This window comes from Physella acuta, unplaced genomic scaffold, assembly GCF_028476545.2.
Source record: "Physella acuta isolate Inbredline_101_S28 unplaced genomic scaffold, ASM2847654v3 ptg000099l, whole genome shotgun sequence".
NCBI classification, from domain to species: Eukaryota; Metazoa; Mollusca; class Gastropoda; family Physidae; genus Physella; species Physella acuta.
The window spans coordinates 639,493-666,642 of NW_026731619.1; the positions used below are offsets into that span (position 1 = coordinate 639,493).

General features: G+C 36.2%; 1 protein-coding gene across 1 annotated transcript; it reads right to left on the bottom strand.

Annotated features, from left to right (window-relative positions):
- Positions 1–26,800, bottom strand: LOC131930588 (uncharacterized). The gene is made up of 15 exons (XM_059287140.1): positions 26,734–26,800; positions 18,815–18,948; positions 17,814–17,986; positions 14,902–15,136; positions 14,448–14,599; positions 8,372–8,591; positions 7,977–8,273; positions 6,869–6,981; positions 5,364–5,505; positions 4,491–4,697; positions 3,918–4,043; positions 2,837–3,127; positions 2,155–2,493; positions 893–1,801; positions 1–239 (listed from the first exon to the last, which is right to left on the bottom strand). The coding sequence occupies exons 2-15, from the start codon at positions 18,867–18,869 to the stop codon at positions 220–222; spliced, it is 3,279 nt and encodes a 1,092-aa protein (XP_059143123.1). The 5' UTR covers positions 18,870–18,948; positions 26,734–26,800; the 3' UTR covers positions 1–219.
- Between the last annotated feature and the right edge of the window lie 350 nt (positions 26,801–27,150).

Genomic DNA, 27,150 nt, shown 5'->3' on the forward strand with positions numbered 1-27,150 from the left:
AAGGCAATAAACATGAAATTTTATGTATGCCATTAAAAATTGTTTTAATTAATACAAACATTTATGTTATATAAAATTAATTTACATCATTATTTATATCATTCAATAAAAAATGTATATCATTCTAAATCATATACAACCTAAACAAATGCCCTTTATTAGCAAGGAACTGTACCTCTGCAAAACAAAAAAAAAAATTCTAACTGCGTTATCAACGGGTTATTCACCTTGATCTGTGTCTGTGGAAAATAAAAATATAACGTTAACGTTTAATTTGAAGTCTAGAAACTTCTAGAAATCTCTAATACACAAGTTTTCCCCCAACTTTTCATTCTTTCAACTAGAACTGACTGCTTGTGAACAACCTATATCTATTTACAACAAACACATTCCTACAACTTAAAACCACCGAAATTATGAGAACGGAATTAAAATGAGTTGGGTATGTTTGATTGTTCGATCAAGTCTGCAGGAAAGGCATGTTTCACAAATTGTCTAAAACATAAGAATATGCACAGTTAATGACCCTCTAGCTAAAATTGACATCTCGATGCATTGGTTTATAGCTTGTTGTGATGCCGAACTAAACATTTTAAAAAGTAAAAAAAAATATATAACTTTGCACTTAATCAACTCGACAAAATAAAAAACTTGGCATTTAACCAACTTTACAAAATCGATGGAACTTTCTCCACAAAATGTTTATGTAGTGTTCATAACTTGATTGATAAGAACTGTGTGTAGTGTTAATTAGTCCATTAATTAACTGGTTAGATACATGTGTAGTGTTATTTAATTAACTTGTTAGAACTGTGTGTAGTGTTAATTATTTAAAACATAAGTATGGGTTTACCGAGCTGGTTTGTCGGAAGTTAAATTTAGATTGAATTACCTGACTCATTCATCACGCTGGCTGTGATGTCATGTTCCCCAGATCTGCGCTCGTTCTCCACATTTTCAGACGACCTCTCTCGCTGTTCGTCTGCCCAGTCTGTGATCTTCTGCTGCTCATGTCTGGACGTCTCCGAGATACGTTGCTGCTCTCCCACGGACACCTCGTGTATCTTACCTCTCTCTGACTCCCCCAGCCTCCCTATCTCGGTCTGTTCTTTGTGTGAAAACTGAGATAATTCTTTTCTTTCTTTTTGTGACTGCTGTGAAATTTGTTTTCCTTCTTTGTCGCCAGCCTTTCTGATGATGTTAGTTTGTTCTCTGCCTTTGTTTGAAATCTCTTTTCTTTGTTGTTCCCCAGTTTTCTTTAAAACTTTGTTTTGTTCTTCACCAGATTTTACAACTCCTTTCTTTTGTTGTTCTCCAGTTTCTTCTAAGCCAACTTTCAGACCTTCAGCAGTTTTTATCATCCCGTCTGTTAACTCCACGCCTGTGTCTTTAAGTCCAGACTTCAGCTCTTCCCCACTTCGTATAATCCGTCCCCTCTGTTCCCCGCCTATCTCTGCGAGCAAGTCTTGCTGTCTCTCCCCAGTTTTTACCAACCCATGCCGCTGCCGTTCCCCAGATTCTAGAATCATCTCCCGCTCTCTTCCCGCCGTCTGTGTCAGGAGGCTCCTCTCACTGTCAGCACACCTGTGTAGCAGGTTCATGTGTGTGTCCACTACACGGCCAGCCGTGTCCATGACCGAGTTCACATAACTTAATCCGTTGCCGCCCTCGTTACTGTCGTTTGACTTTGATTTATCGGTTTTCCTCTTTTTATAGACAAACACCACTACAGCTATCAGAACTATGATCAAAATAGCCACCACCACACCTACAATGATACCAACAGTCGGTACATTTGTATCTGAAAAATAAATAACAAAAAAATTCGTATTTTTATTATGCAAATATACAGTAGGTAAATCTGAAAAGTAGCATACACAACTGTTTTAATATATTTATAATTGTTAAGACGTGTATTTTTTCTCAAATTAGAGCTATCAGTTAAACTTAAGTGTATAAAGTAATCTTGTTTACAAATATATGTGGACAGATGGGTTAGAATTTTTCTTTTAGCAAGTGTCCATCTTCATGGATAATACTGTGTAAATATCTATAACAAAATACATGGCAGTGCCAGAATTCTTAAATATTTGTATAACGTCTGCGTGACGTCATGCACGGATATACATGTAATGACGTCATGCACGGATGTACCTGTGTCAACATGAACTTCCTGTTTGATGACCTGCATCCTGACGTCAGACTCCCCCACCTCGTTCCTGAGGGTGAGAATGTAGTTCACCGTGACCTTGACCTCAGCGTCATAGATGGTCAGGTTGACCAGACCCAAGGGCGGGGTCAGGTCACTGTAGGTGACCTTGTACTGGTTCAAGCTGACGTCACTAACGGTTTTTCCCGTTTCTGTTTTTAGCTGAAAGGCTGTAGGGGGCGGGTAGCCAAAGATCTCAAGGCCGACGGAAGTATTGGTGTTAGGTGTAACCTTGACCTTTTGCACTTCCCCCGGGGTCGTTTCGTTTTTCAGTTTGGGTGCACCTATATGTTTACAAATAGCAAAAATATTTAGTTTTGATATCTTAATACATATTTATGCTCTCACAACAGCAGGCGACATAATATAAACCCGCAACCCAGAAAATAGAAGAAAACATCGATTGCTGTGACTGATTCAAACCACACTATTGTAATACAAAAACTGGCATGAAAAAAAAATAACGGAACGAAATCTTTAAAGCCTTGCCAACCTTAGTCGGTATAGATTACAGGATAATGTATTCTCATTTGTTTTAACGGGCAGATTCTTAACAGTAAACAAAATGATGTTTTCTTCGTCAAATAATATAGTAAATACATATTGAATTTTTAAACAAAGACTCACAATTAACATTAACATCCACAAATTTCTGCCTTCTGCTTTGGTTGGTCTCGAACCCGTTACTTCCCCAACAGTAGTACCTCCCAGAGTCCCGGCACTGTAGGTCTGACAAGACAATCTCCAGGGCATCGCTCACTGACCGGTTTTCTTTGACCCTACCCAGTCCACTTCCGGTGGTGACAGCGATGGCGGACGGGAGACCGTCCACTCTACAGTACAGGCGGACCGCAGTGCCAGGGTCCGCCGTGATGACGTCACTTCCGTTCACGGTCACCTCTTTTACCGTAGGTATCTCTGGAATATTTTTACACTCGGTGTTACCATTTCAATTCATAAAGTAAGATTGTGTTGCCATCACAAATTTATCCCCATGCTACACAAGGTCCTATGTTTGTTTTCTTTTTTTTTCTTATAAGGTGTTGGCTCGTCTTACAAACGTAAATTTTAACACGTTATTTATTTGATGCTATAGGGGACGGCATGTAGAGCGCAAGTTTACTAACCCATTAAGTACTGAATTTGGTCCCCCGTGCATTAACCAATCTAGGAACGGAACCTCTAAAATCGAACAGCTTCTACATTTATACGCTCTTGGTTGAAAGAAAAGCAGGCTGAAGTAGATTCAACGTGCTGTATATGGCACATAAAATGTTGGCAAGTGATATGTAATTATGTTGAAGGAAATCCCTTACAATGTCATAATTAAGATTTGGGAATATTTGAGCTTAGATTTACAAAGCAGTCTGCATTTCCTCCTCACCCCCCCCCCCCTCCAACTTTCTCGGCAAATAAACTGCAATAACCAGCTGTAAAACCCATGGATGATCAATATAAAATCAATTTTTCAGTCGTGCGTGTTCCAATGCCTGAAGCGTAAATCACACTTTGCTATATAAATCCCACCATACTCGACCGAAAAAAAAAAAGAAAAAAAAAACGTTTTGTAGCGGAACCTTTTTTAAGTCGATACCTTCTCTAACCCTAATGTATGTGTTCAATACACTTTCTGAAATGTTGTTTTTTTTTTTTAATTTTTAATTTCCTTTTCAAAATTATTAGATGTTTACTATTCTAATTAGACTACCATGGTCTAACTCTTGATCTAAAAATAAAATAAAAAACTTGCCGTAAAATTTGGGCTGGTACTGGACATCCTGATCGGGTTCTCCAAGGTCAGTCATCCTGCAGACTAGGGCAGTTCCAGCGTAGTCTGTGTTTTATGGGGTCAGTTCATTAGAGTTAATTATGTCAGTTAATTAGAGTTAATTATGTCACGTACTGCTTGAGGTAATTAGAGTTAATCGTCTGCGGCAATTAGAGTTAATTTATGAGGTAGTTATAGTTAATTGTGTGAGTTAATTAGAGTTATCTGTGGTAATTAGTTATAGTTAATTCTGTGAGTTAACTAGAGTTAAGTGTGGGATTAATTATAGGGGGCTGTGGGAATTAACTAGCGTTAACTGCGTAAGTTCATTAGAGCTCACCATATCTAATTAAGATGGGTAAGTTGTAAACATTTTTAGCGAGCTCCCAAATAAACAAATCTTTCAACACACTAGCAGCATGTATACAGCTGACGTCACACAGACTGCTGGCGTCAAACACACAGCCCACAGCATACAAATACAAAGACAGCTGACGTCACACATGAACTCACTGGGATGAACAGCCACGTCGATGACGACGATCTTCCCCAACTCCGTCAGAGGCCAGTAGTCTGACGTCATCCACTGGACCAGGGCAGTGCTGTAGGGTGAGTTGGACTCCATACGGCACGTGCAGCTGGCTGGGCTGTTGGTCCGGACGTAACCGTCTCTGACGTCATCGCCTTTTGGGCAGTTCTCTATGACAGGTTTGGACTCAACTGGAGAAAGAATTTGATGTCGACATATATATGTGTGTATATATATATATATATATATATATATATATATATATATATATATATATATATATATATATATATATATATATATATATATATATACATATATATATATATATATATATCTTTTCCAACCGAACTACTGTATGTATTTAATTTTAAATTACAATTACACCTAACTTCAATAAACGTATTTCTTAATAAACTCTCACAAAATATACCTTTCGCAGTCTAAAACCCAACTACAATACATAAAAAAAACAGAAGAAGATAAACGACTACTTTTGCTTTAAAAAACGTGATTCAACATAATGTGCTGAACTAAAATAAAGCTGCATTATAAGATTTAAAAGTTTTTTAATCCTCATCACTAGCATGCTCATGTTGGAAAGTCAGGAAATATTTTTTATGTTAGTTTGTAACACTGAAGTTTATGATCTTACTGTTTTCAATTAGTCTGAAACACTGAAGTTTATGATCTTGCTGTTTTCAATTAGTTTGTAACACTGAAGTTTATGATCTTACTGTTTTCAATTAGTTTGTAACACTGACGTTTATGATCTTACTGTTTTCAATTAGTTTGTAACAATGAAGTTTATGATCTTATGTTTTCAATTAGTTTCTAACACTGAAGTATGATCTTACTGTTTTCAATTTTACGACATCCGAAGTTATTGTAGGTAATTTTAAATATCGGCGAAAGGATAAATAGTAGGGAGTTTACTTCCACTTCAAAGATCCAGGTGTGGCACTGGTCCTGGGACTGACATTCAACAGACGTCGCTTCCTGGAATTAACAGTTTAAAATTATTTTGTGTCTGAGGCGTTTCATAATGTATACAAATGCATGCCTAAGTTAGGGCAGGGTGTATAATCAAACAAGCAAAGGGAAATAGCGATCAAAGTACTTTTGGATGACATGAAATGCCAATACTATTTGATACACAGTTGCATTAACTGAAATTTACCAATGTGCCTCAAATAGTAATGGCACTTCAAATAACTTTATATCCGACGCTTTCAATAGATTAAATTTATCTGGAATTTGTTTTGTAACTTTCCGATTATTTTCATACCTTCGTTATAAGCAATTTTTGCTTGAATATAAATATCCGGTGTAAAATTATGACTGCACGTGTTATTTTAAGATTTATAGATTTATAGATTTTAAAAACTGTTAAAAATAATAATGAGATAAAGCGGGATCGATCTCTTTTAATCTTTCTCATATATTACTTTGTTAAAAAGAAATGGGCACCAAATATACGCACATATGTTGTGTATAATAACGCGGAAACATGGTGCTTAATAAAGGAAATATTGATCGAGTTTAAAAAAACTAATTGAACATAAGGCACATTCATATCACATTGCATTGTCATTGAATCTTGACACACGTGAAAAGTTTGAAGGAAATCGTTCCAGTATAAGAGGTTGAAATTGTTCGCGCAAGTATCCGCTGTATGATGTGGGATAAACAGAGGTATTAAAATAAATAAATTCCTATGTTGTTGTTTTTTTTTTAATTGTCTTTTTTGAGAAATCGTAAAAAGCATAACGTAGTACTTTCGGTCACTGAAAATCTTCAAAATTTTATTGAAACAAAAAAATATTTTAGAAATCAGAAATATAGTAAAGTACTAGTTTCGGATATCGACGGTCACTCAAAAATTGAAAGAAAGTAATCTAAGTATAACATTTTATTGAAACAATACTCAAGTTTTGTTGTTCCCTCATAACTAGAGTAAAGTACCACTTATAGTTACCGGAAATCGTTCACAATTGGAAAGAAGCATGCGCATACACGTGTCATACTTAAATTTAAATTTCGTCTACCTAAATGGTCAGGTTATAGGCTTTTGAAGTAGAGTATCACTTCCGGCTACCCGAAATTGCTCAAAAGTTGATACAGAACTACAAATTTGATACAAAAAAATATTTATGAAATTTCTTCAACACAACTAAAACAGTACACAAACACATACAAACACATACAAACATACAGATACAATTGCAAAACTAAGTTCTCCCGACGCAGAAAAGTATAAAACGTAGAGACCTGTGAAAATCTTAACTTTGATTTTTTTCACTTCCTGCATACGAGAAATTAAAAATCAACACATTTTTTATATGAACTACTACAGACCTACCCTTTGACCGCCGTTCACAAGCAGGTAGTTAGGACCAGAAGAGTTCGGACAGGTCAAGGTTACCCGTACAATGTCAGACTCCTCTACAACTGTCACTGGGTCACAGAGTTGAGCTGAGGGGATTAGAGACATCTATAAAGTTTAGCTCAGGTTTTGACGTTAGATAGAAACATCAGTAGGTTCTTAGCTCAGGTTTTGACAAGGATTAGAACGCATCGTTTTTAGGCGACTAAAATTAACCACTACAATATTTTCGATGCTTTTCATACAGGATAGCACTGTCAATTTTATGTAACAATTTCATTATCATCGAGCCTTTTACCTAATTAAAAAATTTAGAAACAAAGCGCCTCGGTAAAAGTGATTTTTTTTTAGAAATCGGAAGTTATACTTCCAGTCACCGGAATTAAGTCAAAATTTGAAAGAATCAAGATAATAAGATCTTATACCTATGTATAAAATTTCGTTCACCTAAATGAAAGCGCACCTACGTTATCAGTATTTTAGAAACTGTTAATAGGTGAAAGTACTACTTCCGGTTCTCGGAAATTTTGAAAAAAATCAATGTATATATGAAATTTCATGCACATAAATGAAACAGTACTCAAGTAATAGTGTTCACGTGGAAATATAGTAAAGTATAACTTCCGGTTACCGTACTTGAAATGTGAAATAGCGTCCATGTAACTGAAAACTGTGCTCTGGTTATTGGATTTTGAGAAAACGGAAGTAGAGTAAGTACGAATTCCGTTCACCTGAAATCGCTCAAAAGTTGGTATAGAACTAATAATAATTCGACATAATACTTTTTATATGAAATTTCGCCAACCTAGCTAATACGGTAATTCATTTATCATGTTCAAAGACAAACATGGACGAAATTGCAAAACCAAGTTTTTCCGTATCGGAAGGATGTTTTTCGTCCAAAGTTTTTTAAATCTCGATTTAGCTTTATGCATGATTATAATAGATCCTGTATATTCCGTATACGTAAAAAATAGTGAGGTGTAAAACGGTGAAATTGTCAAAATCTGATTTAACTTTTGTACACGCTTACAATACTTCCGCTATGTTCTGTGTACGATAAAGTAAAAAAAAAATTGTTCACCAAAGCTGTTGCAAATGAACGTCTCTCTGGGGCATGCCCACAACTGTGACGTCAGTACAATGTCCTTGTCCAACTCCTCCTTCTTAAAGTTAAGCTGCTGTTGTTGTGAGTTGACTGTCAGATACAGCTTGACCTCATCTCCTGTCGCGAGCTTAAGGCTAAAGTTGCCATACTCCGTGCCCATAGTACTCGTCACATATCCAGGAAACACAAACTCTGCTGTGGTGACTGTGCTAGTGTTCTGGGCCACACCGAAGTACAAGTACATCTCAGCTTCAGCCTGAAGCCACTCGATCACTGGGTTCAAACAAATAATACTTAAAACAGTTCATTTTTATTTTTGGTAATTTTGTAAGATTTTGTTTATAAAGTCCATTATATTACTATTTTCTTACCCTCAAAACTGAAATACCCTTCAAATGAGAATCGGAAATTCCACCTAGCATTGATAGAGAAACCCCAGGCCTGATACCCAAATGTGTCGCTGACTGAGACATTGAGACGAATCAGGTAACCATCATCAGTGATGTTAACACAGTAGCCGCAGATGTTATCGACGGTGATGCACTCCCTCTTGTGGATAAGTATTTGGCAAATATGATTGGAAGACCATGGCTATGGGCAAAAGGAAATCTGAATCATAATTATATCAAGTATATATATATATATATATATATATATATATATATATATATATATATATATATATATATATATATATATATATATATAAAACACAAGCGCAAACACAAACACAAAAACAAACGTTAACGCAAATGCAAGCACAATCATAAAGAATGTTTTAGTTTAATAATTTTATTCTTACACTTAAATCTAATTTAACCATCCTTTTAAATAACACCGAAAAAAAAAGTATTTTAAGAGATCATAGGAATAAAAATAAACCGGGAGTGATCTCCCCTAAACTTTCTCGAATATTCTTATATAACACGACGTGGGATGGCAACTCGGGATATAGACATGATTTTTTATACTTAAACTTTTTAACGTGACGTCACATGGAGTATAAAGTAGAAAATTGTCTCAAGCCGGGAAAGTGCGCAGAATAGTATGACGTGATTCTCGAGTAAACATTGAATTAATAAGCCATTTTTGTCTAATCTTAAAAGTGGTTTGCGTGCAGGCAGTTTCGTCCATGCAATTGTTCGGGTAGGGGCAAAGCCCCCGCCCCCCCCCCCCCCCCCCACCCCACCTTAAGAACGTCTAAGCCCCCCCCCCCCCCCCCGTTTTCAAAAGAAATGACGCCATCGATACTGATAAAAAGACTGACATTACGGCCTAATGGACACCAGCAAGTTGACGAGAATCCTTCCGTAATGTTGTTGACATGAATAAAAATGTGCTTTTTACATTCTCGTATATACGAAGTATAGAGAAAGTCTTGTAAGCGTGCAAAAAAAAAATCGAGATTTTTACAAATCTCGACGTTTTACACCTCACTGATACGGAAAAAAATAATTTTGCAATCTTGTCCGTATGTCTGTGTGTCTGTCTGTCTGTGTGTGTGTGTGTCCGTGTGTAAACACGATAACTTGAGTACCGTTACAGCTAGATTGATGAAATTTCATATATAAGTATTTTTTCAAAATCGAAGATCCGTGTCAACTTTTGAGCAATTTCCGATAACCGGAAGTGGTACTTTTCCAACTTTGAATTTTTCAAAAGCCTATCACTTGAGTACTATTTCAGATAGATAAATGAAATTTCACATGTAAGTAAAAGATCTAATTCTCCACCTTCTGTTAAATTTTGAGTAATTTCCGTTGACCGGAAGTAGTAATTTACGCTACTTCCGATTTCTCAAAAAACTAATGTACACTTTTAAAGTGCTAATAATATTGCGCACTATTATACACTTTTTTATTTGGCGTTCACTTAGTGTGCAATTAATTTTTCTACCAAATTTTATTCTATTTTTAAAGCTTTAAGTATTTAAAATGGATAAAAAATCACTAGCTGCATCCCGTGCTCCGCCACGGTAAATCTTTTTTAAATGTACCAATTTTGGAACAGAACAAAACAAACAAAAACATAACACAAACAAAACACAACCACAACACAACACAACCACAACACAACACAACCACAACACAACCACAACCACAACACAACCACAACACAACCACAACACAACCACAACACAACCACAACACAACCACAACCACAAACACAACCACAAACACAACCACAAACACAACCACAACCACAACCACAACCACAACACAACCACAACACAACCACAACACAACCACAACACAACCACAACACAACCACAACCACAACACAACCACAACACAACCACAACACAACCACAACACAACCACAACACAACCACAACACAACCACAACACAACCACAACACAACCACAACACAACCACAACACAACCACAACACAACCACAACACAACCACAACACAACCACAACACAACCACAACACAACCACAACACAACCACAACACAACCACAACACAACCACAACACAACCACAACACAACCACAACACAACCACAACACAACCACAACACAACCACAACACAACCACAACACAACCACAACACAACCACAACACAACCACAACAATAGAATCACCACCGAACAACACGCTTTTCCTAGGCGTCCGCGCCCAGAGAGAGCCTTTCCAGCATTCTCTATACTATAATTCTAAATTTTCACCATCTGTTAATACCGAAAAACAAAAACAAAAAATAGTGATTTTGAGAGATCATAGTCTAATTAGAAAATAATGTAAATAATCTTAACATTTTTTAAATTTTACTTATGAACCTTAACATATAATAATCAATGTGGTAGTAATAAAAAAATTAACTTAAATTATTGAGAGTGAGTTGAATATTAAAAACACGTTTTGCCCGGCGTCTGCGCACAGAGAGAGCCTTTCCATTATTCTCAAAAAGTCTAATTTCAACATCTGTTTTCATAACACCGAAAAACAAAAGCAAACAGATAGTGATTTTTGAGAAATCATAGACTAATTAGAAAATAATAATAAATAATATAAATAATCTTAACATTTTTCTCTTTTAATTATGAACCTTAACATATAATAATCAATTTGGTAATAATAAAAAAAATTATTGATGAGTTAAATATATTTTCAAATTACCTCCCTTGCAAAAATTACAACAAACAAAAAGTTGAATTAATTAGTTTTTTCGACCTACTTTTATGAAAATGTATCAATTTTTTCTAGGAATATAAACGAAAATGATATTTGACATTGATCTTTTTAATATGTTATGCAAAAAAAGTAAAAATGGTGGAAATTATAAAATAACTCTATGCCGTTATATAAACAAACCCTACTCTAATACTTTTAATAAGACACTGCGGTGCACTGAGAAGCACAGTATGGTGCGATGTTTACTTTTATGGTTTCAAAATTATAGCGATGACAGACTGACACACGCTCAGCTCGCTTATATTATAAATGTCTATAGCCCAAGTTCCCATCCCCTGTTATTTTATTTAAGAATATTCGAGAAAGTTTAGGGGAGATCACTCCCGGTTTATTTAGATTTAAGACCGTAAAAATAATTTAAAAAATTAGAAATTAAGCCTAAACTTGAAATAATTTGTGTTTCTATTTATTTTCATCAAGCCTAAGTTATAACCCGATGTTTCACTTTCGTAAGACAAACAGTGATTGGCTGTACAGGAACTCCGTGATCGATTTCTGACTGCCCCACTTTATAGTTTTTTTGTTTACAAAACTTTGCAGATCAAGTTTTCAAATAATAATGCAAATTAAAACCCCATGACCTAGTTTTTTTTTCTTTTTTTTAGCTTACCATGTGTACCATAAAATTTATGGCGGCCTATCGAATAACAGGATGCCATTGTTTATGTCGCCATTCCACGTGAAAACCAAATTGTTTTTGCTTTTTTAACACGTTTTTCTTAACTCAGCTTCGCGTTTATTTGTTTGTTTGTTTATGGGTTTGTTGTTAAAATTGACAAAGAAAATTAGCCCACTTCTGATTGCTCTAGAGATCTGAAATTCGGCATGCAGGCTATTTTCGCCTAACAATTTCAGATGCAATCATAAAAACTAGCAATTAGAGACCTAAATTATCTTAATTAAATTACGCCCCTAGGACCCTAAAATTGAGGACATGATTTCTCAAAAACGTACTAGTAATAATAATATCCCGCACTTTTATACACATTTTATTAGGCGTTCACTTGGTGTGGGACGGCGTGGTCTAGCGGTAGAGAGCTGGACTGCTAACCCGTTAGTCTCGAGTTCGAATCCGAGTTCAAGTCAGTGGACCGTCCCTGAGTCCACCCAACTCTGATGGGTACCTAACTCCTGTTAGGGAAAGTAAAGGCGGCTGGGCATAGTGCTGACCACACTATCTCTTCAAATGCCGAGGTCACAGAAACAAGTGAACTCTACTTCACTTGCCCCATAGACCGTCAGGTTTGAAAGAGAAACTTTTCACTTGGTGTGCAATTACCACGTTTTTTTTAATGTTTTACAGTGTAATGCTTAAGGTGGGTGGAGAATCGACAGTTAATCTGTTCGAGGAGGGATGGACGGTGGGCCAACGACCTAAAAGCAATCAAAAACCTTTTGATCCTTTTTATTTTGATAAAAAATCCTCTAAATTGTTATGTATTTAAAAACACTTAGTCAAGTTATACTTAATCAAGTCATTAGATAAAGTAGAAAATAAACTATATAAAAAACTTTTTAAAAACCACGTTTTTCATGTGTAGCAACGGACTAAAAAGGAGAAAATAAAATACTTAAAAAAAACTTTTTAAAAAACCACGTTTTTCTTGTGAACTAAAAATTAGAAAATAAATTATACACTACTATTTAAATTACTATAAAGAAAAGCGTGGGTCACTTCTCAAATATTAGTAAAGGTATCCAATAGGCACTAAAGTACTAAAGTGACCCACTCTTTTCTTTATAGTAATTTAAATAGTAGTGTATAATTTATTTTCTAATTTTTAGTCCACAAGAAAAACGTGGTTTTTTTTAAAGTTTTTTTTAAGTATTTTTTTTTTATTTTTTTTATGGAGTTACCGAAAATATTAAAAACATCAAATTCATCCAATCTTTAGTTAAGTCCGAAAAAACCCAGACAGACAGGATTTTATAACCATACTAGCGTACCCGTCCCCCGGGTAGAAAGAAAGTTTGACGAAATATATTAGAAGGATTTCATCAACGCGTTACCAATCATATTTTATTAGACGCGTGACCTTCTTTTCTAAAAGTGAGTTATTTAAATGTAAACAATGCCTGCGCTTGGATTATAAATATCAGGACACGGGTTTACCTACACTACCGCATGAAAACCTTGAGTGTACATTAATTACTCACTGAAATAATGAGGCAGAACACACTTCGGTGACCGCCCATGTGTCAGGGACGCAGAGAGGCGCTCTCAGGACCCCCCCCCCCCCCATTACACTACCGCATAGGCGCTGCGTACGGCCCCTGGCTCCTTAAAACTAACATGCGCCATCGTGCTCATAGGATAACTCAGAGTGCCAAATATCATCATGTTAACAATGATGCAGATTGCGTCATTCGCTAAAGTGACACAAAAGAACAGGACTTTATCTTTAACACGTAAAAAAATATTTAGCGTGTTTTAAACATAAGTGTGACTGATGCAATATGTTAGTGTTACTAATGGTCTATTATTAGATACTGGATCTCAATTTCTGATTGGATTGTCTAAAAATAGATACTAACTGCATCATTCGCAGAGTGACTAAACTATTTGGATTTTTTTCTACGGACAAAAAGAAACATCCTAGTTAATAATCTAACCTTGGTTAATTTTTCTGATTATTAAAAAACACGTTTTACATGGCCCTCAGCGGCTCATGTGAGCCTTTGGGGGCGGACAAACCTGATTTAATTTACTGAGTAGATTTAGATCGTAGATCCGTATCAACTTTTGAGCGATTTACGATAACCGGAAGTGGTACTTTTTCTACTTTGAATTTTTCAAAAGCCTAAAACTTGAGTACTATTTCAGATAGTTAAATGAAATTTCACATGTTAGTAAAAGATCTAATTCTCTACCTTCTGTTAAATTTTGAGTAATTTCCGTTGACCGGAAGTACTAACTTACGCTATTTCCATTTTCTCAAAAAACGCATGTAAATTTATAAAGTACTAATAATATTGCGCACTATTATAAACATCTTTATTTGGCGTTTACTTGGTGTGCAATTCTTTTTTTTTACGAGATTCTATTCTATTATAAAAAGTTTAAGTGATTAAAAATGGATTACAAATATTGTCTATGTCCTGAGTTGCCATCCCTCGTAGTTTTATATTAGAATATTCGAGAAAGTTTAGGGGTGATCATTCCAGGTTTATATTTTTAATTTAAAAAACCCACTAATTTATCAATAAAGAAAATAAAAAACCGAATGTATACATTATGAAGATACCTACAACATAAACATCTAGCTCATTGTCATCGAATTGTCCGTATGAGGTAGTGTTAACATAGAGATCCACGATGATGTCCTTGAATTGTAGTTTGCCCAGGCAAGGATTTGTTGAAAGGTTGGTAGTGATAGTCACTGTTTGGCTAGCGTTGACATCTGTACAATTAAGTCATTGGCTATAGAACATGGGTGTGTGGGGGCTGATGGGTTTGGTGTGGTTGTTGTTAAATATCATGTACATTTTTCTGTGTTGCAATAATGTCACACTCTTGTGTGTGAATACAAAAATGTGTAATTGTAAAGTGGTTTTATTTACCTCAAACAATGTATACTAAATATTAAAAGCGTATCAAATTAATTATATTCTTCATATAATTGTATAATTTAATACGTATCCAATGTAAAAAATTCTGAGTTAGTTTTAAGTAATCATTCCTATTTTAAAGTGGTGTACTAACCGTAATTGTATAAATACAAAGGTGCCCAGACTGAATTCCCAATTCCAGTCCAGATTACGTAGAGATATCCAAAACAATTGTTCTCATTACAATTATAACTATGATAGTAATAATTAGAATGTGGATAGTTGACCAGAATGTAGTAGCCATCCTGTACAGCTTGTAGGCAGGTTAGGTAGGAGTTGTTTCTGGAGCCGTCACAAGGGTCATTCGTTACATCCAACTTGAACACAATCTATTTTGTTTGGGAAAAAAAACAATAGTTGACCTTTTTGATAAACTCTATAGTTATCTATACATGGATACAATCTATATATATAATTCTCTTCTGGGAGAAGCGAGAAAGCAAGCTGTAAGCGCGCCTTGTTGCAGTCCCCTCTCTTCTTCACTAGGCATAAATCAACCTCCCCCACCCCCACATGGTCTGGTGAGCTGCGGTTCACGCTAAATGTTCACAATCACAGAGCCGATTTCGTGACTCCTATTAGGGGCAGATAATTTAGTTTGAAACTATTTTAAACTTAGGGGAGGTAATTAAGAGGAAGCTGCTTTCATGAGGGGGGGGAGGGTAGGGTAGGGGTTGGGGGAAATGAGGGTGGGGGGGGGGGGGGTTATCGTCCTTAACGACCAACTGATAGTATTTTAAAGCAAATATTTTCAGTGGCAGCATTGGTTGGCACTGTTGAATTCACAAATTATAAATTACTGACAAGTAGAAAATAAAACAACTAAATAGCGGCGTATGATACGCCGCGGGTCGGCTCGTAGTAATTAAATATGGTGCGCATGCCATTTATGTTTACTATATTGTATGACATTTATGTGTACTACATTATATGATATTTATATGTACTGTATTATATGACATTTATGTGTACAAAATTATATTCAAACTAGACGATACGTTGTCCTGTGAAGTTAGAGTCATATCGTAATTGAACTTAAAGCGCTTATGAAATAACACACGTTTTTACTTTTTCGTAGCCTATATACGAAGTAAAGATAGTCTTGTAATTGTGCAAAAAAAGATATTTGCAAATCTCGACGTTTTAGGGCTCACTGAGTCGGAAAAACATAGTTTTGCAATCTTGTCCGTATGTCTGTGTGTATGTCTGTGTGTGTGTGTGTGTGTGTGTGTGTGTGTGTGTGTGTGTGTGTGTGTGTGTGTGAACACGATAACTTGAATACCATTACAGCTAGGTTGATGAAATTTCATATTTAAGTATTTTTTTCAAAATCGTAGATCAGTATTATCTTTTGAACGATTTCCGATGCCCGGAAGCGGAGCTTTTTCTACTTTGAATTTTTCAAAAGCATATAACTTGAGTAATATTTCAGATACTTAAATGAAATTTCCCATGAAAGTAAAAGTTCTAATTCTCTGCCTTCGATCAAATTTTGAGAAATTTCCGTCGAACGGAAAAAGTGATTACGCTATTTCCGATTTCTCAAAAACGCATGTGAATTTATAAAGTACTAATAATATCCCGCACTATTATGCACATTTTATTTGACGTTCACTTGGTGTGCAATTCTTTTTTTTTACGAGATTCTATTCTATTTTAAAAAGTTTAAGTAATTAAAATGTTTTCATAAAAAACGTTTTAATAACAAGCTTTTATGTACTAATGCACTAAAAAGTAGAAAATAAATTATAAACTACTATTTAAATAAATATAAAGAAAAGCTTGGGTCACTTTAGTACCTGTTGGATACATTTACTAATATTTAGTAAGAGACCCACGCTTTTCTTTATAGTTATTTAAATAGTAGTCTATAATTTAGTTTCTACTTTTTAGTGCATTATTACGTAAAAGCTTGTTATTAAAACGTTTTTTATGAATTTTTATGTACTATTTTGTCTTAGACTTCCATCAGATTACCTTCCAATGTTCGCTTTAGTAATACAGTTTTCATCAGCGGCTTATGAGGACTGATACGTATTTACAATAGTGATACTTCTTTTTGACTTGAACTTCTTTAATTTAAGAAGGTTTACTTATACAAAATACAATACGTCTAATTACAACTTTATTTTTGCAACTCAATTTATTTTGTTTTTCTATATCTTGCATTGTCATCTTAATTTTTGACCAGCTAAGTAAAATTTGCTTTAGATTATAAATTACAAGTTTAAAAATGTTATAGTAGTTCGCGTCAGATGATACAGCATTTAAAATGTGTACATTTAAATTTCACCAAAATAACGACGTAAAAAATAATTACTATATGCCGCTAGCATACATATCTTTCAATCAAATCACTCTAATGTTCAAAACAATAATTTTGATTGATTAAGGGACTTGGCGAGTTATTTTTCCCGTCATTTAAACACATATCAAATAGGGTAATGTCACACAAGATGAGCTTGTAGTAATTTTTTTAAAATAATTCACGGGAGAAAGCCCTAAAAAATATTTACTAATGGGCCGCAATGACAAAAAGCACAGAGAAGTTGTTAAACATGACTCCACCTTAGTGAAAATGCAAGTTTTGTAAACACATGATCCTCTGGACAGAAAGAACGTTTGACCATAATTTTATTTCTATACAATTTGATAAGTTTGTAAACAGGGTGTTGGCTAAGCGCTTATAGAGTTGGGTCAGGGAATAAGATATTTAAGGACTGATATTTTGTAGCAACCCTCCGTTTAATCGTGATCCAATTTTTTATTTTTAAAGTCGTGTTTTATCAACTACAAAATGAAAGGGGAAATTATTCTTGTAAAGTAGAGTTAACCTCCCTTGTCTTGCAAATCTAAATTTGTAAGTGGTAAAATAGCAGAGGTTCATCTGTTTACTCCATGAATATGATCGTTACCAATCCTTTTATGAAAGTATGGTATGGTGACACCATTAATACTACCAGAGTCCCTGATCCGTGCAATCTTCCTACATTTGCTTTCACTTACCTGCACAAAATAATATGTTAATGTGATGTTGTTGACTGGCCACTTAGCTTTGCTAGCACCGCTGGTGTTGATAAACACTTCGGCCGTGAGATTAACCAACACACTTCCATCCTGTACATATGATACAACTAATCTGGGAATCTTCACTATCTCCATCTTCTGGGACCTCACCGCTGAAAATAAAACGTCGCCATCTTTGTACATGTGCTGTTTGTAAGGGATGTTAGTGGGCTCTACCTTTCTATACCAGTATTAAACACCGTGGACGTTTTTTACAGATATCCCTTCACAAAGGTTATCACTTGGTCACCGACAGGTGAATACAATTGACTGAGTGCGTAATATTTTATTCTAGTTCAGGTTTTATTTAAACTACTAACACAAACAACCTCTCACATCAACAGCATAACCCGAACCAGTGTTTCTTCCAGACTTTTTTCTCCCGGGGGGGGGGGGGGGGGGGCACTTAATATTTTCGGAGGGGTGGTCAAAAGTTTTCGGGGAGGGGGGGGGGGGGCGGACACTAGTAAAAGTGTATGTTTACTATATAAATTCCATCTCGTTCGGGGGGGGGCCCCCCCCCCCCCCTTCGAAGAGATGCCTGGAAGAAACTCTGACCCGAACTACCTCAATTACATTCCATAGCAACCATTTTCTGTATAAAACATCACTATCTTTTATCTACCTCATCATTCTATTCATTCATTATCTCTCGCTCCAACATTCAATTTTTTAACAATATCTTTTACTGACAATAGATAGTAAACATATGGAAACCTTGTAAAAACGCAGTTTTAAATGAACTAAAATAAAAAATAAAACACACGTTTTCTTTAGATTTAATATTAAAAAGCGTTAATCGCTAAATTTTAATGAAAATATTTTTGAAGAGCGACCAACACTTTTATGTCATAACTAGAGAAAATGTATCTCCTTCCTTACCCCCCCCCCCCCTTCTCTATTTTTTAGAATTTTAGTGAGTATAAAAGATATATACTCACCCGAACATGTCAGATATATCGCTAGTGGTATCAGAAAGTTGATTTGACCAGTCATCGCCTTCAGGGTAGGCTAAGCTTATAATCGAAATGTTAAAAATGGTCTTTTCCCACAAATGTTGTGACATTACATCAAACTGATAATAAAAACATATTGATTATCACTGCAAGGGAGTTATACAATCAAACACATTTTAAGTCTGAAAATACTTTTATAAGTGGACTTAAGTTGACGACATATTAGGGATGAGAAGATGTATATTATTTTATATTATTTTAAAATAATATGTATCTATTAAAATTTGGCTAACAAGCAGTCCCGTGGACATATTTTAAGAGAGATCAGTAGAATAATCTTAATAAACCTGTGAACGCCAAATAAAATGTGCACAATAGTGCGGAATATTATTAGTACTTTATAAATTTACATTCTTTTTTTTTGAGAAATCGGAAATAGCGTAAACTAGTACTTCCGGTCAACGGAAATTACTCCAAATTTGACAGAAGGCAGAGAATTAGATTTTTTACTTACATGTGAAATTTCATCCATCTATCTTAAATAGTACTCAAGTTATACGCTTTTGAAAAATTCAAAGTAGAGAAAGTTCTACTTCTGGTAATTGGAAATCGCTCAAAAGTTGATACGTATCTACGATTTTGATATAATACTTATATATGAAATTTCATCAACCTAGCTGTAACGGTACTCAAGTTATCGTGTTCACACACACACAAAGACACACATACATACGGACAGAATTGCAAAGTCCAGTTTTTCCGACTCGATAACGCATAAAACGCCCAAATGTTTATATATTTGTATTTATATTTTTTTCCTGATTAAAATAAGTCCTCTATACTCCGGATGTGATGAAGGACTGAGGAGTAAAGCGGTGAAAACTGTCAAAATTTTATGTTATTTTAGTGCACGATTACAATACTTTCTCTATACTTCCTATATAAGAGAAAGTAATAAACAAGCGATAGCATTATTTTTACATTTTTAAAAATTAAAGCCTTTGGGAACCATCGATTACACAGATTTTTCATATTTTTTTATTAAATATACACCGTGGAAAAGCCGTTTGGAAATATTTTACCGATTCAAATATTTTTAAAAATCCGCCCTCACCCTCTCCATGAAGTCAACCGGCGTGGCCAGCGAGAGTAAAACAATAAAAGTCGGAAATTTTGTTCTCCAAATGCAAATGGAAAGTTCGAGGGGGGGGGGTGCAAATCAAAAGTTTGTCCCCGGGCGCCGGGAAGGGTCGCTACGCCGCTGGTGAACATACTTATGACAACACACATGACACAACACACATGACACCACACACATGACACAACACACATGACACAACACACATGACACACATGACACAACACACATGACACACATGACACAACACACAGGACGGAACTCACACAACACACATGACACAACACAAATGACACACATGACACAACACACATGACACAACACACATGACACCAAACACATGACACAACACACATGACACAACACACATGACACACATGACACAACACACATGACACAAAACACATGACACAACACACACAACACACATGACACAACACACATGACACAACACACATGACACAACACACATGACACAAAACACATGACACACATGACACAACACACATGACACACATGACACAACACACATGACACAACACACATGACACAAAACATATGACACAACACACACAACACACATGACACAACACACATGACACAACACACATGACACAACACACATGACACAACACACATGACACAACACACATGACACAACACACATAAAACACATGACAAAACACACATGACACAACACAGGACACAACTCACACAACACACATGACACAACACACACAACACACATGACACACATGACACAACACACATGACACACATGACACAACACACATGACACAACACACATGACACAACACACATGACACAACACACATGACACAACACACATGACACAACACACATGACACAACACACATGACACACATGACACAACACACATGACACAACACACATGACACAACACACATGACACAACACACATGACACAACACACATGACACAAATGACACAACTGACACAACACACATGACACATCACACATGACACAACACACATGACACAACACACATGACACAACACACATGACACAACACACATGACACAACACACATAAAACACATGACAAAACACACATGACACAACACAGGACACAACTCACACAACACACATGACACAACACACACAACACACATGACACACATGACACAACACACATGACACACATGACACAACACACATGACACAACACACATGACACAACACACATGACACACATGACACAACACACATGACACAACACACATGACACAACACACATGACACAACACACATGACACACATGACACAACACACATGACACAACACACATGACACAACACACATGACACAAAACACATGACACAACACACACAACACACATGACACAACACACATGACACAACACACATGACACAACACACATGACACAACACACATGACACAACACACATGACACAACACACATAAAACACATGACAAAACACACATGACACAACACAGGACACAACTCACACAACACACATGACACAACACACACAACACACATGACACAACACACATGACACAACACACATGACACACATGACACAACACACATGACACAACACACATGACACAACACACATGACACACATGACACAACACACATGACACAACACACATGACACAACACACATGACACAACACACATGACACACATGACACAACACACATGACACAACACACATGACACAACACACATGACACAACACACATGACACATCACACATGACACACATGACACAACTGACACAACACACATGACACATCACACATGACACAACACACATGACACAACACACATGACACAACACACATGACACAACACACATGACACAACACACATAAAACACATGACAAAACACACATGACACAACACAGGACACAACTCACACAACACACATGACACAACACACACAACACACATGACACACATGACACAACACACATGACACAACACACATGACACAACACACATGACACAACACACATGACACACATGACACAACACACATGACACAACACACATGACACAACACACATGACACAACACACATGACACACATGACACAACACACATGACACAACACACATGACACAACACACATGACACAACACACATGACACAACACACATGACACACATGACACAACTGACACAACACACATGACACATCACACATGACACAACACACATGACACAACACACATGACACAACACACATGACACACATGACACAACACACATGACACAACACACATGACACAACACACATGACGAAACACACATGACACAACACACATGACACAAAACACATGACACAACTCACACAACACAACACACATGACACGACACACATGACACAACACACACATGACACACATGACACGACACATATAAAATACACAACAGACATCACACAAAACATATCACACAACACACATCACACAACACACATCACACACAACACACACAACACACATGACACAACACACACAACACACACAACACACATGACACAGCACACACAACACACATGACACAACACACATGACACACATGACACAACACACATGACACAACACACATGACACAACACACATGACACACATGACACAACACACATGACACAACACACATGACACAACACACATGACACAACACACATGACACACATGACACAACACACATGACACAACACACATGACACAACACACATGACACAACACACATGACACATCACACATGACACACATGACACAACTGACACAACACACATGACACATCACACATGACACAACACACATGACACAACACACATGACACAACACACATGACACAACACACATGACACAACACACATAAAACACATGACAAAACACACATGACACAACACAGGACACAACTCACACAACACACATGACACAACACACACAACACACATGACACACATGACACAACACACATGACACACATGACACAACACACATGACACAACACACATGACACAACACACATGACACACATGACACAACACACATGACACAACACACATGACACAACACACATGACACAACACACATGACACACATGACACAACACACATGACACAACACACATGACACAACACACATGACACAACACACATGACACAACACACATGACACACATGACACAACTGACACAACACACATGACACATCACACATGACACAACACACATGACACAACACACATGACACAACACACATGACACACATGACACAACACACATGACACAACACACATGACACAACACACATGACGAAACACACATGACACAACACACATGACACAAAACACATGACACAACTCACACAACACAACACACATGATACGACACACATGACACAACACACACATGACACACATGACACGACACATATATAATACACAACAGACATCACACAAAACATATCACACAACACACATCACACAACACACAACACACATCACACACAACACACACAACACACATGACACAACACACACAACACACACAACACACATGACACAGCACACACAACACACATGACACAACACACATGACACAACACACATGACACAACACACATGACACATATGGTACAACACACACAACATACACAACAAACATCACACAACACACATCACACAACACACACAATACACATGACACAACACACACAACACACACATGACACAACACACATCACACAACACACACAACACACATGACACAACACACACAACACACACATGACACATGACACAATACACATGACACAACACACATGACACAACATACATGACACAACATACACAACCTACACAACACACATGACACAACACACACACAACACACACAACACACACAACACACACAACATACACACATCACACAACACTCACGATACAACACACATGACACAACACACACAACACACATGATACAACACACACAACATACACAACAAACATCACACAACACACATCACACAACACACACAACACACATGACACAACACACACAACACACATGACACAACACACACAACACACATGACACAACACACATGACACAACACACATGACACAACACACATGACACAACACACATGACACAACACACATGACACAACACACATGACACAACACACATGACACAACACACACAACACACATGACACAACACACACAACACACACAACACACATGACACAACATACACAACATACACAACACACACAACACACACAACACACATAACACAACACACACAACACACACAACACACATGACACAAAACACATGACACAACACACATGACACAACTTACACAACACACAAAACACAAATGGCACAACACACATGACACAACACACATGACACAACACACATGACACAACACACATGACACAACACACACAACACACATGACACACCACACATGACACAACACACATGACACAACATACACAACATACACAACATATACAACACACACAACACACACAACACACATAACACAACACACACAACACACACAACACACACAACACACATGACACAAAACACATGACACAACACACATGACACAACACACATGACACAACACACATGACACAACACACACAACACACACAACACACATGACACAAAACACATGACACAACACACATGACACAACACACATGACACAACACACATGACACAACACACACAACACACACGACACACATGACATAACACACATGACACAACACACATGACACAACACACACGACACCAGCTGTTCAAAGATAATTTATTCTGGTACTTAACTTTAACATGAATTATAATTTTAACTGTCAAATTTGTTTCATGTTAACTATAACATGAATTGGGGCATTGGGGTAGCGCAAGCCGTTTAGATGACCAAAAACAACAAAGTATTTTGGTTTTTTTGCACCTCGATAGATTAGTGGTTTTGTTAAAAAGTAAACATATCTACTACAGCAGTGATTGTTCAAATGTAACTAACACACTCTGTTGAATAGACACAAAAACCATCTCATGAGATGTAGTGTGCAATCCTTCAAAACTCTTTCATGACTAATCGCTCCTCTGTAAATAGTCTAATAGGGGTGCACAAAAAGTAAATTAAAATCGTTTTACACTAACCAAATTAAAAGGTAATTTCTTCTCTTAATTATTATTACATTCAGGCATAATAAAGAATGACACAGATATTGAAAAGAACATATTCAATATTATTAATATACATGGAAAAAAAACATACTATTAAAACAAACACGGAAAACTATAACACAAATGAAACATCTCCGCCTGGCCAGATAATTTTTCTTAATTTTTTAAATTTTCTTAATTTTCTTATTTTTCTTAATTTTTTAATTTTCTTAATTTTCTTAAATTTCTTAATTTTCTTAAATTTCTTAATTTTCTTAATTTTCTTAATTTTCTAAATTTTCTAAATTTTTTTTAATTTCCTTAATTTTTAGTGGGTATAAATAAGTAAAAAAAAACGCTTTCAAAACTAGATTATATCATGCCCGAAATGGGGTGGAGCATAATGGGCCGTATTTCTAAGAAAACGCCGCTAGGTGGCGCCACTGGGAATTAGGTAATATTTTCTTATAGGCAAGGGTGGCCACTCTGCGTAGAAATATCGCCCATTGTTTGTGAATTGTTGTGTCACGATGGATATACTTTGCAATGAAATAGTTTAAAGTACCAAACTAGAAAATGGTTTAAATATTTAATTGAAAATTTAGAGTTTCTACTAATATATATATATATATATATATATATATATATATATATATATATATATATATATATATAGAGAGAGAGAGAGAGAGAGAGAGAGAGAGAGAGAGAGAGAGAGGGAGAGAGAGAGCACCCATGCGAATGGCAACTCTGTTTCTGTCATTGATCTGATTACTGAGTAACTCATAGATATAACAGCACTTCCTGTGTATATCACCCAACTAATTCAAGGGGAGGGGTGGTTTTTTGTTCCGTTACTGCATACATTGTAATGTTAACAAAGTGTTTTGTTAACTACCACATATGTTATCACAATACGTACATACTCAACCATCATAAAGATGCTGTGTTGTACGTATTTATAAAACATTTTTGAATTTTATGTGAGAACAAACACTAAGGATAGACATTTTATTGTTTTCAATATGTTCGTTATTGATATTCATACAGATTACCATGCACACAATCATACACATAATCCTGAAACAAATAAAATCATCAACCAGCACACAATCTTACAAAGTAAACCAGCACACAATCTTACAAAGTAAACCAGCACACAATCTTACAAAGTAAACTAGCACACAATCTTACAAAGTAAACCAGCACACAATCTTACAAAGTAAACCAGCACACAATCTTACAAAGTAAACCAGCACACAATCTTACAAAGTAAACCAGCACACAATCTTACAAAGTAAACCAGCACACAATCTTACAAAGTAAACCAGCACACAATCTTACAAAGTAAACCAGCACACAATCGTACAAAATCATCCGCTTATTCCTTGGACCAAGATGATCAACATCGTATGAATCTAAGCATAAAAACACTATGAATAAATATGTTGATTTGATGTCAACTTTATTAAATTTAAAAAAATATTTTAAAAAATTAAATATGCAAAATAAAAAGTGCGTTAAAAATGTCTCTCACATACCTTTAACTCTAACGAGACAAATCCACTTGATTCATATCCATTTATGATTACACTGCCGAAGCTCGAAGCTTCAATTTGAAAAACTGAAATGTGTGGTATCGGTACACGGGACCTTGAAAGTATCGTGAGCCTCGTCTCTCTGGTTCAGTGGACTTGATCCAGCTGTGTGGTATCGGTACACGGGACCTTGAAAGTATCGTGAGCCTCGTCTCTCTGGTTCAATGGACTTGACCCAGCTGTGTGGTAATCAAAGGGGTATCGACTTGAGGACTCTTGTAAATAGTCGTCAGCCTGATGTTTTCTATACAGTTATGCTTCAGTGGCTGAGGTATTGGTCGATTGAATGGGGTGGTGTGTGAAAGTTGTATAGGGGGAGGAGGGGAAGCGGTTGGAATTAAAAAGAAACGTGTTGCAGCA